The following is an 18,680-nucleotide window of genomic DNA, read 5'->3' as shown; positions in this document are numbered from 1 at the left end:
ACATGTAAAACTCACGTCTAGACAATTAATATCTGCTCGTTCGGGCAAAGGTTTGGTTGTGGATAGTGACACACCCCGACCCGGAATGCCCACTTGGACTCCGAATTGAGCTGTGTTGGCTGACACCTAGAAGGTGATGAAGCCATAAAGTGTAGTGATGTAGAAAATGTATATAAATTTAAACCTAAAAGAGCCTAATTTTAAGAGTGCGCTTATGAGCAGGAAAGAACCTATTTCACACGTAATGTCAGAGCATAACTAAAGTATAGTAAGGTAGGATGAGAATCGTACCCATAAAGGTAATCCCAATACCAAGATTTGCCAAGAATCCTCGTCAACACGAAAGCTCAACTAATAAAACCCGGAGGGACGAAAAACAAGGGTTAGTGGGCCTAGAAACAAATCTTTGTAAAAACCTTTCCGAAAACATAGTAACCCCTCGCTGTAAAACCAGTATAGTTTCAAAATTATACATACTACGTATAGTAAGAAAATACTTACCGTAGCCTGCACAATCTCTAGAATTCATTACGGCACAATATCTCGTAAATAAGGGCATGACATCCAAAATCACAAAATCTGACATAAGTAACATATCATAATGGGTGCTCAATGACACATGCTAACACACGAGTTCATGCAAAGGTATTCTAACATGAACATGACTGGGTGTAATCATAATATACGCTCTAGTGCTACAATCATGTGAAGACTGGCGCCATTCGCGGTCACATACGAGTTGGAGTTGCCTATTGCAACATGTATGACAAGACTGGCACCTAATTGGATCCAAGGAGAGCGTGCGGTGCGGATGTGAACATACACGTGAAAGACTGGTCCTGGCCTTAGGTGAGCACTAACACCGGGTGCAGCAAACGATGAGTAGATAACACAAATATAGTCATGCCACAGTGATTCGATAGTTCTAATCAACATTCTAACATTCATAGTCGTAGGTATAATTATGGCATCAAAGATTATAAGCCTACATGTGCATCATGTAGGATGTAGCATATTTCATAAATTCCGTCATTTCGCTAATTCTTATAAACTTTAGTCTAATCCAAGTGTACTTAAGAAATTCTTTTTCAAATACATAAATGGAAACTATCAATCACACACACACACACACACACACACACTATTAAAAGGAAAAGACCAACTCACTTGAAGTTCGCGCTACAACTCCTTAGTACGAATATCAAGGCATCACGAACGATCGTCCCCTAGAACAAATATCAAATCACATCTCAGAATTCTTATCGATAGAACATGCAACTTACATAAAACACATCCCCAAAGACGTTCTAGAATTATTTGTAACTCATTGACCAAAAGTCAATCGTCGATTAAAGGTTGATGGTAAGGTCCACAACACTATGTAACTCGATTAAGAAGATCTACACCTTGAATTTCCAATCAGTAACTTCCAAGTTCCACATTATGCTTCTAAAAAAAATACTAAAATCTTACCACGATCTAACAGTCGGATCTTTGTCAATCACGATTCAAGTGGCGATCAACGTTTTATTTTACGAACTTACAAATACAATTCGGGAAGATCTATACGACGGATTCTAGATCCGTCAGTTCCTATGGTCCTCAAATATTACGTACTATAATGTATTAAGGTTTGGTGACGATCCAACGGTCGGATCGTTAATTCATATAAAGATCAATTGGAGGTCTCTATCAAAACTATGTTCAAACGATGAGATTTCATCAATCAGAATTCACCTATGGAATTGGGGTATCAAATTTAGCCTAGGAAGGTTAGGGGGTGCCTTGGCCCACTCGTCGCCGCACACGATAACCTGCCTTCTAGACTTACCAGAAAATTCAACTATTTCCAAAAATTACCAAATTTTATAAGCATGTAGAGCAAGTCAAGGGGAACAATTTTCATACCTGGGCCGAGGTCCAATTAGGCCTAGAAACACCTACATTTTTCCTCGATCCACAGGAAACCTTAGAAATTGGTGTCCCTTGAATCGTCCTCAGTTCAAACCCCAACGCCCCTAATCTTGTTTACGCCTTGTTCTTGAGGTTGAGAGAAGTTGAATGAATGTGGTGGTTATCGTCGGAGCTAGCAAGATCGACGAATTGTCATCGGGTGTCTCTGGCACCCACCGGTGCGGTTCATCATAAAACTGGGGTCAAACTCAGTTGAGTTTGGATGGGAAAGCAAAAGAGGACATCGGTGAGTCTGGTGGTGGTGTTGGATAGCTTCAACTCGCTGGAAATCTGACAGAAATGGCGACAGAAACTCGCCAGAAAATGAGTTGGAGTTGGGTGGGGTGTATGGGTCGACAGGATCTGATGTTCCACAACTCTTTCCCTTCTCTTGTTTCTGATTGGCTTCCTACCCTCCTCTTTCCTCCTCTGATTCGTACCCCCTAATTCCTCTATTCTCTCCCGCAACTCCTTCCTTCCTTCCCCTTATTTTCTAATACTCTCCGGCAACTCCTTCCTTCCTTCCTCTTATTTTCTATCAACTAATATTAAAATAATAATATAAAAACCAAATAATGTTAAATAATAATAATATAATAATTATGAGAAATATATAAAATAACCAATAGTAATCTTTACAAAAGTACTTTTCGGATTAGTAGCTCCGTAAAACCCCTATCATAACTCCGATTTCAATTTAGATTACGCTTACGCGATCGTCCTGTCGAGAACTTCGAAAGTACGATAAAATAGTAACTTGCACGAGTCCCAAAAGGACAGTCAACAAAAGTCGATAATCTCGCCTCTAAGGTATTTTCGTCAATTCATGCTTTTAAAATTTATAAAAACGTAAAATTAGAGACGGGTCATCACAGTTCGTCCAAATTTTCAATTGAAATTTGGGCAATAGTCATCCGAATCTAATTGACAGTTTCAGTTGGATAACACTAAACAAGCCAAATCTTTATGATTAGGTGTTTTCGGACGTTGTACGCCGAAAGTTTTCAGATGAGTTATGAAGTAAATTGCCGAACATTGTTCGTTAAATTGGTGTCCACCATTGAGTATTATTTGCGTTGGCCTCTTCTATCCAAGTTTGATTTTAAAGACCTCGTCTTCAAAGCAAACACATCTGGGGTTGGTGCCACTTCCAACAACATTCGATTTGACCCAGAAAAAGAAAAGCAATGGAAGGTGAAGCCAGAGAGATTCACCGAAATGTTTGTAAATTATTCTTAGTTTTAAGAGTAATGTTAGATAGACTAAATTTGTAAACAAAATAAATCCCTTTGTTTTTTTTTTTTTTGGAAAACAAGGAGAGAGAAAAATAATTTTCTAACTTGTGTCCAAAATATAGTGATGTGGATCCTTTCCAATATATACATAACACTACATCATAATATTATTATTTACTTCGTTTATAGAACACTATAACCCTTTCAAGATATGATATTTTTTTTTTAAACAACTGAACCAACTTAATATTAGAAATAGCTCAAAATACCTTGAGCTCGGTATCGGGCTCAAAATTTTTAAGCTCATTTGAACTTGGCTCATATAAGAACCAAGCCAAGTCTAGTTTCGAGTTAAAAAAAAAAAAATTAAATTAAACAAGCCAAACTTGAACATAGTAATACTCCGTTCAGCTCAACTTGTGTACAGCTCTACCTATAGCCACATTTTGAATTGAGTCAAGAATTATAAGGCCCAAGATTAAATTGTTTTTAGTAGCCCATTATGAAATGTTTTCACATAATTAGGACTTGCTTGATAACAATTTACAAAACAGTTTTTCATTTTACACATACAAAAATGCGTTAGTATACTGTTTTGTGAAAATAAACTTAAAAAACGAAAAACGGAGAAAATAATATTTAGCTTAAGTTTTGTAGAACATCAACTTGAAACGGTTATGTATCAAAATCCATCAAATCCATGTATCCGGATCATTGAAATTTAATCCAATGGCTAAAATGAGTCCCTGTTTGTAACCGTTAGATTAAATTTCAATGGTCCGGATACATGGATTTGGTGGATTAGGATACATGGATCCGGAGAGGACCCCATGTCCCTTTTATGGTACCCTCTTTATGTTGTGAGTAGACAAATTCAAAAGGGATAATGCTAAGGAAACTAAATCTCTGGACCAAATAATATGGATATTGATGATTAGATTATGAATTTTGATTAACGTACTTATTTTCTATTGGTGACACATTATTTAATTTGCAAATTTGATTTAAAAATTTGGTGTCTCTATGCATTATTTAATTCACAAACTGGAGAGCTTGGAAAAAAGATGGAAAAAGAAGAAGAGTAGCATTTGATTTAAAAAGTTGGCGCTTTCTATGTTTTAGTATGGTAGTGGAGTTGGAGAGGAAGCAGCGTTGGGGGAGAGAGAAATGCAGCAGCAATTCCATTCCTCTCCTCCATCCTCCACCTTCCTCTTACACTCTCCTCAAACCCATTGTCCGAGGTAAAGGTAATTATTAACACTCCCTCATAGGCCCCTGTTTGGCTAATTAATTGATTTTTTTTGCTTGGATTATGGGACTAATTGTGCCAGTAGGGGCTGAGAGTTGCTGTCAAGAAACCCATCCATTCTACTTCTGATGATGTTGATAAATTCCACAAGGAATTGCATTTGCTTTGGTATTATATATATAGGCATATGAATCTTGATAAATTCCATATAGGAGTATTGGTAGCGAAACAGATAAAAGGTCGTACCCAGTGCATAAGGCTCCCGCTTTACGCAGAGTCTGGAAGAGGTGAATGTCGGCTAGCCTTACCCCCATTTATGGAGAGACTGCTCCCAAGTCTCGAACCCGAGACCTACCGCTCATGGGCGATTTCATCGGTAGGATTCACTCCAGGGGCTTCATATCCAAACTACAAGAATCACACCGGTAGGATTCATGAAATCGCTCTTAGACGCATTATGCATCACAGGATTTACTCCTAGAGGCCTTTATGAACAAAAGAATTTCCCTTTTGATTAAACTCAATCAATACTTTACATGAAATGATTTAAAAGATTACAACAGGATTGGCTTTTAGGGCACATTTCTAACAATTTGGAGATTATTTTCAGTCTACGCTTCTCCAATACACATAGAACATGTTACATATAGACTTTGAGGTCAACTATGCAATAACATTAATCGTGCCATCAAAGATATTTCACAACTTCTGCAGCGGATATTAGATAATGTTTCACCGCCTGAAGCCCTTAGTTATGATATCTGTCAATTCATCCTGGGTTGTTATGAACATAGTGAAGTGCAAATAATCCCTTACATGAGGTTTTCCTTCAACAATATACTACAAATACCTTAGGATCCTTTATGCCACTCCTATATGAGTCTCACTGTTACATGAATTGAGTCAGCTTCTCAACAAGTAGAGCAACTTCATTTGAATCAATATATTATACACACCCTAACCCCAAATACAACGAGTTTCAATTGAGCGATCCCTCAAACAACACTGTGGGGCACCTTGTAGGATCCACATTTCTTCAAAAGATCAAGTGCATTCGAAGATTTTTCGTGCAAAATACCTTAACATTAAATATAGTTGTACAATTATAAATATAAATGTTTTCATATCACAATGAATACTTGTGTAACCAAAATTGCTGATGTAGAACAAGTAACCAAAGGTTAGAAATCAGAAAGAGATTTAGAAGACAAGAGGAACTAGGTCTGAATATAAGAGAAATAGAAGAACTGAGAACAAGAAAACAGAACGAGCAGATAGACCGAAGAGAAATCTAGAACAGAAGGGGGGATCAGGGTTTAGAAGACAGAAATGCAAGAGATAATTCAAGGTGAGGTAATCCTAACACTACTAGAAACAGGAATGTACAAATAAACTATACGAAAATATCTCTAAGATTTTGTTCCGCATCATTTACTTTTCAGTAGTAGTATCATTATTAATGTTTATTATCATATAGACAAGTATGCGGTTTAAATTTTTGTCCTCTTTTTCCCATGAATATGAAATTTCAGTATGATCCTCTTGCAGTGAGCTTCTTACCGGTGTTGTTTCATACACTGAACTTTGTGCAAAAGCCCAGGTGGCCTTTCTTAATTGTGTTTTGCTTAACTTACTATATATTAAGAGATGTTGATTTACAGTTGGATTGATGTGTCATATGTTTCTTGTTGCTAATAACATGGCTGCACTTATACATAAGAATCATTGGAATCCAAACTGTCCCTGTTTTAGATCACCATCTAGGAATCATCCCTGCGAAAAATCATTCAAATCCAAAATTGCTTGACCATTTGATTATCACCGTGAACTCTTTTGTTCTTTAAGAAAAAACTTTGTGTTCGTCCATTTCTTATGTTATTGTTTGATGACTAAATCATTTTGGATCTCATAGATTTTTTTGCAAGGATGATCCTTGAATGAGGTCCAACTGTTCAGATCTTCGGATTGCATTGATTGTTGAGGTCACGTGCGACCCCTTTTTGTGAATAGTATATATCCCAAGGGATTGGTTTTTAAAAGTTTCAGTTCATTTTTGGTTTATGCAGAAATAAGTTTCCACCATATTCCGTTGGATTTTTATTTTTAATTTTACATCTCTGGTAACTTGATTTTATGGCAGCGTATTGTTTAACATTGATTCATTACTTGGAAACAACATATTTAATGGATGAAAGAGGGTTTAGAATTCCGAAACTGCGAACTTTTCATTTGATGTGGTTTATATTTTATAGTATCAACTTACAGAGGTTTTATGTTGAATAGAGCATCCAAGTACAAAAATATCTCGGTGGGAGGAACCATCCCATCCTCTGAAAAATTTAGGCAAAGCATCACAGTTTCATCATATCAGTTTACTGCTCATTTCAATGAAAAGATCTTTGCTGTTTGTCTTAGACTCTCAGTGTTTAGTTTGTGGTTCTTATGCTAGGACCAGGATCTTGAGACAAACAAGTTCATGAATATTCTTACAGCTTTCTTTAGCCTTTGGATTATCAAATCCAAGGGTCTTAAACGAAGGTGGATGTCTTATAATCATAAAATGGCATAGAGGCTGACATGGAATTATAGCTAATTAGGGTACAAGTCTAAGGAAGAGGAACTAGAAAATAAGATAAGATTCCCGTCCTCCATTGCCACCGCAAACGCTCCTACATTGGTGCTGCTTCGTCGCCTGAGTCTTTGCTTCTATCCTGTAACATACTTATTCTGTCTGACTACCTGCCTTTATATTTAGTAAGAATTCTTGCCATCTATAGATCCGTTCATGTATGTATTTCGTGTTCTGAGTATCAGTATTATGATCTTGAGTTTCAAAGCAGCATCTTCTGATGGAATTATGCTTTTATCCAACACAAATTTCTCATAGCTTTAATGCTTTCACTATGAACGTGACTACTCAAATATGTCACTGAATAGCTCATGGTAGCTACTAGCTGATTGGTGTATAATGCTGGCAGGCGCACACTGTACTGGAGATGAACTACAAAGAGCAGCAACTTACAGCAGCAGTGGTATCAGATGGATTGCGGCCAGTTCTTGCTGATCCTGAGTCTGGAGTGCCATCAACTTTATTGTCATTGATATTGAGATGTTGGGATGCAAATTCTCAAAACATGCCTTCTTTCGATGTCATAGTTACTGAACTTGCTATAATTTTGGAACAGGGAAAGAAAAGAAAGGAGCCAGATATTTCCTTTCACGACTCTCTTAATTCTCTTGGTAATCAGCCTAGAGATGTTGCCGACAATCTTGAAGCTTATCAAGAGGGGGTTAGCTGGTTTACTGAGGGAGAAATTCCGTCAAAAGAGCTTGTGAACCTAAGCATGGTTTGGAAATGTGGCTTCGGCCTTCAAATGATCCTTTGGCATATCATCCTGTGCTTTCTTGGGGATCCCTTGCTACATGTGGCAGAAGGGAGACCGTGGAGGACACACATTTCCTTCAGCCACACATGTGTAATGAAAGGGATATCCATGTTTTTGGTACTTTTGATGGTCATAGAGGTGAGTTTTGTTGATTTATCTAATTATAATTGTGTATTTGGTACTTGTACTGGAAACCTGATTCCAATACTGTGCTACAAGGATATATAACTGTAACAAAATGCAGGTGCAGCAGCTGCTGAATTTTCAGCTCGAGCTTTTCCAGGATTCCTGCAAGCTATAAGTTCGATTAGCAGGTTTGTTACCTTCATTTTTTTCTCTTTTTGACAGTGGATATTTTATTTGAGTAATTGACTTTATCTCTAAATGCAGTCCCAGCAGTGCATTGTTCGAGGCATTCGTTAAGACCAATATAGTATTTAGAGCTGAGGTGGGTTTATATCGGAAATCCAAGAGAGTTATCCAGAAGGATTGGCACCCTGGTTGCACTGCGGCTGCTGCTCTTATTGCTTGAAACAAACTTTTTTTGTGGCTAATGCAGGAGACTGCAGGACAATAGCGTGTGGTGCTGGGCTGGCCACCCCTTTGTTCTAAGCAAGGTGACTAAAACTTGATACATTCCTGTTTGGTCGTTCTGGTTTAGTACAGGGTTTTATTCCTCAGAATAATGAATGAGATATTAGGATCACATTGCAAGCTGTCTCGTGGAGAGTGATCGGGTTATTAGTGCAGGGGGAGACGTAAGATAGCAAGTCGATAATTGGAGGTGGGTAGTGCCGCTCTTCAGGTTTGTGCCTTCAGATATCATGATGTTTGATCTAATCTTGTATGTTTTGTTTGTTTTATGAGTAGGTTATATTTCCAACTCGTTCATGCTGACTAGGGAACCTTATTTCGAGTACAATTTATAATTCATTAGATAAATAAATTTGACAATTCATAAAATTTGTGTGAGGGAAAGCAGAAATAATCAGCTTCCATTGTGAAAAAAAAAAGGATTATTATACAAAATAATCTCTGAGATTTGCAAGATCAATAGAAATGGTCTCTGAGATTGAAAATCAATATAAATGGTCCCTGAGATTGTCCACCATCCATGATTTTGATCCTTCCGTTAAAAACTCTTTGGGCAATTTTTAAAGCTTCGTAACTCAATCGATTCTTAACCAAATTCGACCCATAATATATCAAAATGAAGATAGGAAAGTGTAGAACAAGATTATACCATTTTTAAGCCTAATTATTGACGGAGATGGCCGGAAAATAGCCTTAAAGGTGACTGGTTCGCGGGAAAACTGGAAAACTATCTGGAAACTAGGTAAATTTTAAACGTTCATAACTTCTTCAATACTAAACGGAATCAAGTGATTCAAAAATGAAAATCATACTTCTCGACGAGATGAAGAGAATGAAATCTTTTTTTACTGCTAACTAGCCGTTTTTTGGCCGGAAAACTGCTCGAAAGTGGCTAACTCGAAAATGGTTAGTCACTTTCGAGCTGTTGTCCGACCAAACCACGGCAAGTTAGCCTTCAAAATAGGTATCATTCTCTTCATCTCATCAAGAAGTATGATTTTTGTTTTTGAATCACTCGATTTCGTTGAGTATTGAAGACGTTATGAACGTTTAAAATTTACCCAGTTTCCGGCGAGTTTTCCAGTTTTCCGCGGACCAGTTACCTTTCAGGCTATTTTCCGGCCATCTCCGACAACCATTTGGTTTCCAAATAGGTATAATCTTATTCTACACTTTACTATCTTCATTTTGATATATTATAAGTCAAATTTGGTTAAAAAACGATTGAGTTATAAAGCTTTGAAAATTGCCCAAAGAGGTTTTAACGGAAGAATCAAAATCATGGATGGTGAACAATTTCAGGGACCGTTTCTATTGATTTTCAATCTCAGGGACCATTTCTATTGACCATGCAAATCACATGGACTATTTTGTATAATAAAATATGTGTTTCAACAAATACACAGAATCATCATTGGATCAGGTACTCACTCACTCTGGACTCTGGCTCCGGTTGTTGTACTGGAATCCCCTTGGGGTTTCGATTCCTTGATTCGAAGCGCGAGGATGTGTCAATGGAACAAGGAGGATTGAGGTATGTTTGATGCTGGTTTTTGAGCGTGTATCTGGGGTTTTGGGGGTGTGTAGCTGGGTTTTGGAAATGGGGTTGAATGTGGCAACTGGGTGGAAGAATTGGGGACTTGCAGTGCTATTTGGAGTGATTGTACCTGCATTGCAAGGCTGCACATGGTGAAGAGTTTGCTAATGGCAGTGAGTGTTTTCACTTGCTTGTGGATGACGGAAATTGCTGATGCGGTTTATGTAAGGCCTACTTGAACCAAATGCTTATGCTACTTGTGTGTGTTAATTGTATGTTGTATATGTTTAATTGCAAGTAAGACAGCTTTGGTAATCTAGTATTAGTAAAACTGTCCACCAGATTGCTCATGTTGTTTTCTTAAGGTCAACTTGAACGAAATGGTACTTGTATGTTAATAGTACGTTGTACATATTTAGTTACAAGTAAAACAGCTCTTGGCGTTTGAGATCTTCATGCTTGGGTTGCCTCCACAACCTCGACTTTTCTTTCATTTGTTTTTATGTCAACTGCAGTGCTTGTTTCCTGGTGTTCCAAACATCTTTTCTTTGGTGTCTCCATTCTCCAAATCATGCTTACTGTCTAACGTAGCGTTATTGCATTGAATGAGATCTGTGCCGTTATGTTTTTCTCTGGCTTCACCGTTCTCAAGTTGATGCTTACCATCTGAAGCAGTAGTACTGCCTTGGATGCTTGCTGTAGTTGAACCGCGTGGTTGCTCAAACGCTGCTTCATCTGTTTACAAACACCGAAACCCGGTTCAGGTTGAGGCCATTTTCGCAACGATAGACGTGTGTGAAAGTGTGTTGTGAATGTATATGCACCAAAAACCAGTTTAAAGTTTAAACCAACCTAGCCTTGGAGCAGTATGGCCTTGTGGATGCCTTATGATGAGAGGGTTGTCAAATACGGAGGCAAAGTCCTCGGAAGGTCGATTTCACCAGTATTTAGCTCCCATGAAGTGCTTTTAACATTGCATTCCCAAAACTTGCACTTCAACTTCAATGTGTCTTTTAGGCCTTTAACTAACATCCATCCTAAAGCTATCCCATAACGCGTTTCAAAACCAAAACCGTCTATGCGTAGGCCCTCGTTGTTTGTTAGATAAAGTTGAAATGAAAATGCAGAGATATACCTCCCAAGAAAGTAAAGGAATCGTAGAATATACAAGGTTCTAAACTTTGTGGTGGTTAGCAAGAATGCACTCGACCGACCAGTATTTGTATGGAGTGCTAAAACAAAGGAATCAGAAAATAATTGACCAAAATGATATTTTTACCTTGTCAAATTGAAACCACTCGTAAAAAGATGCCATCTATTTCAGATTTTCCACCAGCGGGAAATATTTACTTGTCGTTTATGGAAAAAGTTGCCTGGGTTCTTGCGTCTTGACTTGCTTTGTTTAACTTTAACTTTATTTCATTTGGGTGTTGTGAATTTGTTTTTGTTAGGTTGATTCGTGTGTCCTAATAAAGCTGCAAATGCGTTGTTTTTTTTTTTTTTTGGGAATTTGAGATTTGAATACAAAGTTAAAACACAAGTACGATAGGAGTCGAATTACAATTAATAGCTGATATGATAATTTGAAGTCTTATATCAAATTATACGTTTCTTTAACTAAGTTATCAAATATTATTTTTTTCATTAAAGTAAAACTTTACAAGGTTGTATTTGTTAAAAAATTGTTAGAAACAAAATTTATCTGTTGAAATGTTAGTAGAATAAGAGACCCACATTAAACTAATAAAAAACAAATTTGACATTGATTGGTCAAATTTGACTCCTAAACACAAATGTTCAAATACAGTCAGCAAGTAACATTTCGATCGAAATGATTTTTGATGTCAAATATGCAGTCATATCTCCACTTAGGATTTGACATCTCCTTTAGAGATGTTTTAAGAAATTGGACTGTATTTTTGAAACGGAAATTTAAGTTTAGCCAAATTAACTAAAACAAAGTGCTCCCCCTCTTTACACTCGAGTTTCTTATGAATTTAGTATACTTTTTCATTGTAAAATAATTAAATCATAAACCATTATTTTTTTAAATAATAAACGTAAAAACCAACAGGTCCATCCAGGTTTTCAAGAGCGAGTTACGGGTAAGATAAAAGGTTGAACTGCAATTTAAACCAAGACATATTTGCCAAATTCATGTATTTCTTACACACGTTTCGGCTCTTTGGAGCTACAACAAGGACAAATAAGTCACAAACTGCATAACACAAGTTTTCAATCAATCATTTATCCCTCTTAACTTCATAATCTCTTTAAACTCTTCTTTCTCGCATCTATTTTCTTCTTGTCCGCCTGTGCTTTTGTCAATCCGCCATCTTTCCTCACGGTAGTAGTTGCTGCTGCTGATGCAGCCGCAGCAGACCCACTTACTCCAGTCTCCATTGGAGCTACAACAGCTGGCTGATCCTGCCCGTTTCCTCTAGTGGTGACTGTAATAGGCGCCAGTGGGGATGGGGATGCAGAAATCACTGGCAAGGCAGCACCAGGTGCTGTGTTCTTTTGATCAGCATTCAGTGTCGAAGTGTTAGTTTGTTCCACATTCAGTGCAGTTGTCGACTCTGAAATAGCTCCCGTTTTAAACTTGGGTTTCGGCTTTGCATGGATTCCAGTATAAAGCCTACATGCAAGAGGTGAAGTCTACTTAAGTTTCATAGTCATGCCACAATATTATCTATAGTCGGCATATGTATCTTTCATTTTCTATTCATAAGCAAATGAAAAAAAACCAGGTATGCAAAGGTTTACATATAAACTTCCCCTGCTCCAGTCACCTGAACACAAAGCACCACGACTATAACTCACCTTGCATGTCTTGCATACTCCTCATAATTTTCAAGAAGCATCTTGCCTGCCTGTTCATTCAACGCTGATTCAGGAAATGGTTCAATCAATAGACATCTGACTACCTGTTATCACAAAGCACGAAGCCAAGACCAACTAAAGTTTGTAAGGGAACACAAAAATCTCAGATGAATAAGCATAAATGAAAGAAAGTCAACAACCATCAAGGGAACTTACAATCAGAACATGTCGTAATCCAAGACTTGGATTCCAATCTTTTTTCAAGGTGTTGACACAAATCTCACCGTTAGTCGCAATGTTTGGATGGAAAATCTTAGTCAGGAAGTAGCCTACAACAATTACATTCCAGAAGTTATAATCCGAATAGGGACTAAAGAGTTAAATGATATCAAGCCTTCCATCAACAAAAACCTTTCTTCAGTTGTATGGTCACGCTTCCAAACAGAATGAGGCAACAGAAATATGACATGTCCACTTAAATGATAGTATCATCGATTATGTCATTTATGATAAAACATAGTCAAACCAACCTTTAGGAGGAGAGTGTGGAAAGTCCCAAGACAATAACAACTTCATGCGGAAAACACCATTCTCGTAAGGAGTACCAGCTGCAAAGGCCAAGGTCGTAGCTCAGTAATCATCTCAAAATTATTCAAAAACTGCAGGAGCGAAAGACTAAATTACAGTTTACGCCAAGAAATAATTGTACATGCCTGGCCCTTCAATATCAGCATATATGATAGAAAAATCATCATCGTTAACACCAACTTTTATGCCTTCAGGAGGGGATTCATCAAGACTCTTCAATTCCTTCGCAAGTTGCTTAATTACATTTGGTGGGAGATTTTCATTCGTAGCCTGAAATGTTAACATGACCAAAAGAATTGTAGGAAGAGTTTGAAAGGAAAAAGAAGAAGAATTCATCAGGTGCAAACTTGTAGCTAAGAACAATCGTGACAATCCATTTGTTTCAAGGGAGAAAGATAGACTCCATAAACAAAACAAACTATTTGTGCATATAAACTCTGAACTGCTATATTCCCATGGCGATGTTTCAATATTACAAGGATTAGTTATTTACTACAGGAATGGAGTTCCATGCATACATATTGCTGTTGATTGTTAAACCATCATCTACTCTTAAAAGTAGAATGAAAAAATCTTAAATTAGTTTTGGGTGAGAATAGCATGCCATTAAAAGATCTATCTGCCTTTAATAGTCCAGTGCCAGTGTATGGACTGGACCATACTAGTCCATATAACTATCATGTTATAATTTATTATAGTTAAGCAATGATGAAAAACAAAAGAATGAATTTTTATGTACAGAGACAGAACATTACCATAAGAAAAAAAGGAATGAAGTCCTCAAGAAACTTTGGCTACCAAAAGAGAACCAGCAACTCAGCTTATTTATGTGCCACAAAATTCCCAACTGCACTGATTAGAGTGCTAGAATACGGCAAGTTGTAAGCGGATATACCTGCAATAACAAACTAGCATTTAATATGAAAAATTAGGAAAGTAGAAGTAAGATCAGTCATGTCTCATAATGAAAAATAGAAGACTAACAAACAACCACGAGGCACAAACCCTTGCCGCTCAAAAGTTAAACAGAGTATTATTAGCATTTGATTGCCAACAATAACATAGAAACTGTAATGCAGACAGCGGGCAAGTAGGTTGGTAGAGATTAAGAATAACTGAGACCACTGTTTGGCCCGTGCAAGAGTCTGGATACCAAGAGCCAATCAATCAAACAATATAGTTTGATTGATTATGAAGTTTCCAAAGTAATATGATTATACTGGACATGACATTACCTCCATAAAGCATTGTGAATCATAAATTCCTCATAACTATCAATCCAATCCTGTATATGTCCCTTACAATTACAACTGAAGCAACCTAAATGGTTATGGCACATCACCTAACTTCACGGATCAAGTTTGACTTGATTTCAAACATGCAACAATTAAGTCCTCTCCTCTCACTTTTTCGTCTTGTCCACTATTTTTTCTACATTCTCATTTCCAAACTTTCTTTTGCAAAACTAAAGCAGACCACTTAGTTTCCTGATAAAGGCATAGTTCAGATGATTTGAGCATGACAGCACGAAACTGTTTTGGCTTTCTAAGGGTTGTCTGAGTGTCAGTTAGGGGATCAATGGCTTGGAAAGCTGCAAACGAGATTGGGCCTGTTTTTCTCCAATTGCTATATTTACACAAATATAAATCAATAAAGTTCTGAAAACAAGATATGTTTGAAAGATATGTTCACAGAAACAAAAATCATTAGTCATTACAATCCAATTACAGGCATAATTACTTCAAGCTAAAACTTAAGACAAACACAACAGCGCGTTCAACGAACGAAGACGACAAAAAGCCAAGAGAAGTGCAAAAGCTAGCCTATTATAACTTTTGAAACCTCTAAAACACGAGCGATGAACAGCTAAATCCTGAAATCCACTAAGACCTAAAGGCATTAACAAAACCAGCTCACTCACTTCAAATCAATATCAATACAAATATGATAAAGTCAACAAAACCCAAATGGCTTATCTTTCCTATGAGATAGAAAGGAGAAAGCTTTATCTTTCAAGCAAACACCCACAGAAACAACAACCATGTTGCCCAGAAAGCAAGAAAAGCACCTCAAAGGAGAAAACCTAAATCAGATCAAAGAACCAAAACCCTGATGTCCAAAAATCCCCTTTTTTTTTCCCATTTCACAAAATACAAATTACAGATTGATATGTATTTACTCAAGAAACAAAATCAGAACCATACAACTCAATAATCAAGAACACAAAGGCATCCAAGAAACACCAAATCGACCAAACTGACCGTCCAGAAAGACAGATTGAAAGCGGAAACCGAAACCAAAGAAAAAAATGTACCAGACCCAGATGAGAAATCGCCAAAAAAACTCAGTCAATTGCTGTCCTGCAAGGCGATGGTTGAGGGCTTTAAGGGCCGCGATGCAACGAGCAGAGAGAGAGACTGTGCGTGCTCGAGAGAGAGAGAGAGCGATTTGTCCTTGAAATGATTGAAGGGGTTGAATTTGAGGAAGGAGAAAAATATATATTGAATTATTATTTAGACAAATAATTCAAATTTTACTGACTTACTTTTAAATTAATTATAAAATACTCTAAATTTTAAAATAAAACCACGCAACGTTTGAAAAGAAGGGAATAAATAATGAAAAAGACGTTGGATTGTCTGTTGGTAGTGTCAAACACGCGCCCTTGTTGCGGTGCGCCGCCCATTTTTTAATTTTTAATTAGGGGTTCGATAACGCAGGTCGACTTAATCCCAATTCGACTTTTATTAGTTTAACTAGTCGGTTTAGAATGAAGTAAAAATCAGTTTGATTTTAACTCCATCTAGACTTAATCATCCAATTGTCTAATTTTTGAGGCGTTATTCATAGCTAGTTTATAAAATGATTTGCCCTAATCACAAGTCATATGACTATTAATGATGGCCATTAATTTTCGAGAAGCACCGTGTTTGTTTATCTATTTTCTTGGTCATGATCAAGGAATAAAAAATCGATAATATCGGCGATATTTCGCCGATATTATCGTTTTTTTTAAGATCCGATATTTTTTTAACTACCCAAATAATTTTCGTCAAAATATCACGATATTATCGATAATATCGATAATATCGCGATATTTTTAAAATTATCAAAAATATCGTAATAAAATATTCAAAAATACTTAATATGTTGAGAAATCTCAACATACTACACTTGATCAAAGCCCAAAGGGCCAACCAAGACATGAAGACAAGCTTTCTGAGGAGGTGAATGTGCCTTTTATAGGAAATTTTGGCTTGCTCACTGCCCTCGCTGGGCGATGTGGGACTCAGTCACTCAAGGAAGAAAATCAGAATTTCGGCCGAAAATTTACACCCACTTTAAACGGCCATAACTTTGTCAAAACTCAACGAAATCAAGCAAGACAAAAACTAAAGTTTCAGTCCTCGAAGAGACGAAGAGAATGGTACCTCACACGACGTCTGAATCGTCGTGGTTTGGCCGGAAAATGCCTCGAAAGTCACTGAGATCGCCGGAAACTGGGTAAGATTCAAATGAGTATAACTTTTTTAATACTCAACGAAATTGAGTGAAACAAAAAGAAAAGTTGTACTACTCGACGAGACGAAGAGATTGATACCTTGCACGCCGGCCAACTCGCCGTGGTTTGGCCGGAAATTGCCTCGAAAGCCACTGAGGTCGCCGGAAATTGGGTAAGATTCAAATGAGTATAACGTTTTCAATACGCAACGAAATTGAGTGAAATGAAAAGGAAAGTTGTAGCCCTCGAAGAGACGAAGAGAATGGTACCTTACACGACATCTGACTCATTGTGCTTTGGCCGGAAATTGCCTCGAAAGCCACTGAGGTCGCCGGAAACTGGGTAAGATTCAAATGAGTATAACTTTTTCAATACTCAACGAAATTGAGTGAAACAAAAAGGAAAGTTGTACTACTCGACGAGACGAAGAGATTGATACCTTGCACGCCGGCCAAAATTCAATTGACACACTCCTGGTTTCCAAAATTCAATTCTTTTACTTTATATAAACTTGAAAAAACATAATCGGCATCCAAATTAAAGTTTAGTCTTATTCTTATGTGTAAGAAATTTAAAGTGTCAAATTCGGCACATTATTCTTCATCATTTTATTCACTTCCCTTTTTTTTTTTAATATCCTAAATAAAACCTCCAAATATTGTACTAATTAATTATATATAAATGATTATGGTGTGTTTAAACTTCTTTCATTAATTACTACATATTTTCTACACTCACAATGTTTGCCAGCTCGCTATATAATCAACTTAAATCAGTTAAATCCATCATGCAATGCATTTCCTTCCAATTTTTTGTGATAAACTAATAGATAATTGACTAAATAAACATCCTACAAAGTTTCATTAAAAATTTCCAAGTTTTTCTTACAATTTCCGTGGTTTCCATGTAATTTTTATCGATATCGATATTTTACCGATATTTCCGTGTTTTCGGACTACCGATATTTCCGATATTACCGATATTTTCTTCCTTGGTCATGATTAAATGCATTAATTGTTTCAAATTTCACTATGAATATAGATTTGAAAGATATGCAGTTTGAATTTTTAAAATTAATGCAAGAGAAAATGCTCAAAAAAATATGCACCTAATCAAATTCTCACATAAAATCATAAAAACCTCAAATTTGGGATTCTACTATAAGGACTCTTTAATTAGAGGCGATTCGTTTAGGTACACAAAGATTCTTTTTAAATCCTTAAATGAGTACTCAAAGGTGGTGGTTTTGGAGATGCTCCATACAGTCCCTATATATGGTTATATATACTAAGTATCCAATGAATTCTTATACTTTAAGACTCACTAGTCCCCTCCCCACTTAGAAAAAAAAACCAAAAGAAAAGTAAAAAGTGAATTGGCGCGGCTACGCCCCGCAACCTTTTTAACGAATTATGTATTTATAAACATCGGTGACTTCTCTATTTAGTATTTACTTGTGTCCAAGTAATAAAAAGAGAAAAATAATATCCAATAAAACAAATTAGGAACTCCACAAATGAAAAAAAAAATGAAAAGGAAGGTGTTTAAATATTTGGAGTGTCGCCATTTAATACTACAGTCTAGTTGTATTCATCTTCACTCATAAGTAAGAGGTTTTAGGTTCGATTCTCGCCAAAAGCGATTTTGAACCACATTATTACTAGCCCATTGTAAGGCTAAACTTATCCCTACCCCCTTAATGTAGCTTATATTGTTTGTTAACAAAAAATTATTGAACTACCAAATATAGTGCAAAAATTTATATACTAAATGGATTTTGAGGTGTCGAGCCACCAACCAAAATTGAAGGGAC

At 36.7% G+C, this 18,680-nt stretch overlaps 1 protein-coding gene, 1 long non-coding RNA gene and 1 pseudogene across 4 annotated transcripts; 1 reads left to right on the top strand and 2 right to left on the bottom strand.

The window, feature by feature from the left end:
• Positions 1–4,018: 4,018 nt before the first annotated feature.
• Positions 4,019–10,110, top strand: LOC139191170 (protein kinase and PP2C-like domain-containing protein; annotated as a pseudogene).
• Positions 10,111–10,261: 151 nt separating this feature from the next.
• On the bottom strand, positions 10,262–11,134 carry LOC114821106 (uncharacterized). Its single transcript, XR_003768522.2, has 2 exons — positions 10,807–11,134; positions 10,262–10,689 (listed from the first exon to the last, which is right to left on the bottom strand). It is a non-coding gene; the product is annotated as an uncharacterized lncRNA (long non-coding RNA).
• Positions 11,135–12,060: 926 nt separating this feature from the next.
• LOC103454711 (ubiquitin-conjugating enzyme E2 22) lies at positions 12,061–15,953 on the bottom strand. Of its 3 annotated transcripts, none has more exons than XM_008394308.4 (7): positions 15,680–15,953; positions 14,121–14,260; positions 13,491–13,635; positions 13,308–13,385; positions 12,994–13,106; positions 12,778–12,881; positions 12,061–12,592 (listed from the first exon to the last, which is right to left on the bottom strand). In XM_008394308.4, exons 2-7 carry the CDS (start codon positions 14,121–14,123, stop codon positions 12,217–12,219), a joined length of 819 nt encoding a protein of 272 aa, XP_008392530.1. In that variant the 5' UTR covers positions 14,124–14,260; positions 15,680–15,953; the 3' UTR covers positions 12,061–12,216. The 3 variants fall into 3 exon arrangements, with proteins under 3 accessions (XP_008392530.1, XP_008392532.1, XP_008392531.1); XM_008394310.4 differs by having other exon boundaries at positions 15,685–15,951; XM_008394309.4 differs by having other exon boundaries at positions 14,121–14,273; positions 15,680–15,852.
• Positions 15,954–18,680: the final 2,727 nt, after the last annotated feature.

The sequence above is a fragment of the Malus domestica genome, chromosome 14 (genome assembly GCF_042453785.1).
Source record: "Malus domestica chromosome 14, GDT2T_hap1".
Classification (NCBI taxonomy): domain Eukaryota; kingdom Viridiplantae; phylum Streptophyta; class Magnoliopsida; order Rosales; family Rosaceae; genus Malus; species Malus domestica.
Note: the sequence above shows the minus strand (reverse complement) of the source record. Positions and strands in the feature narration are given on the sequence as shown.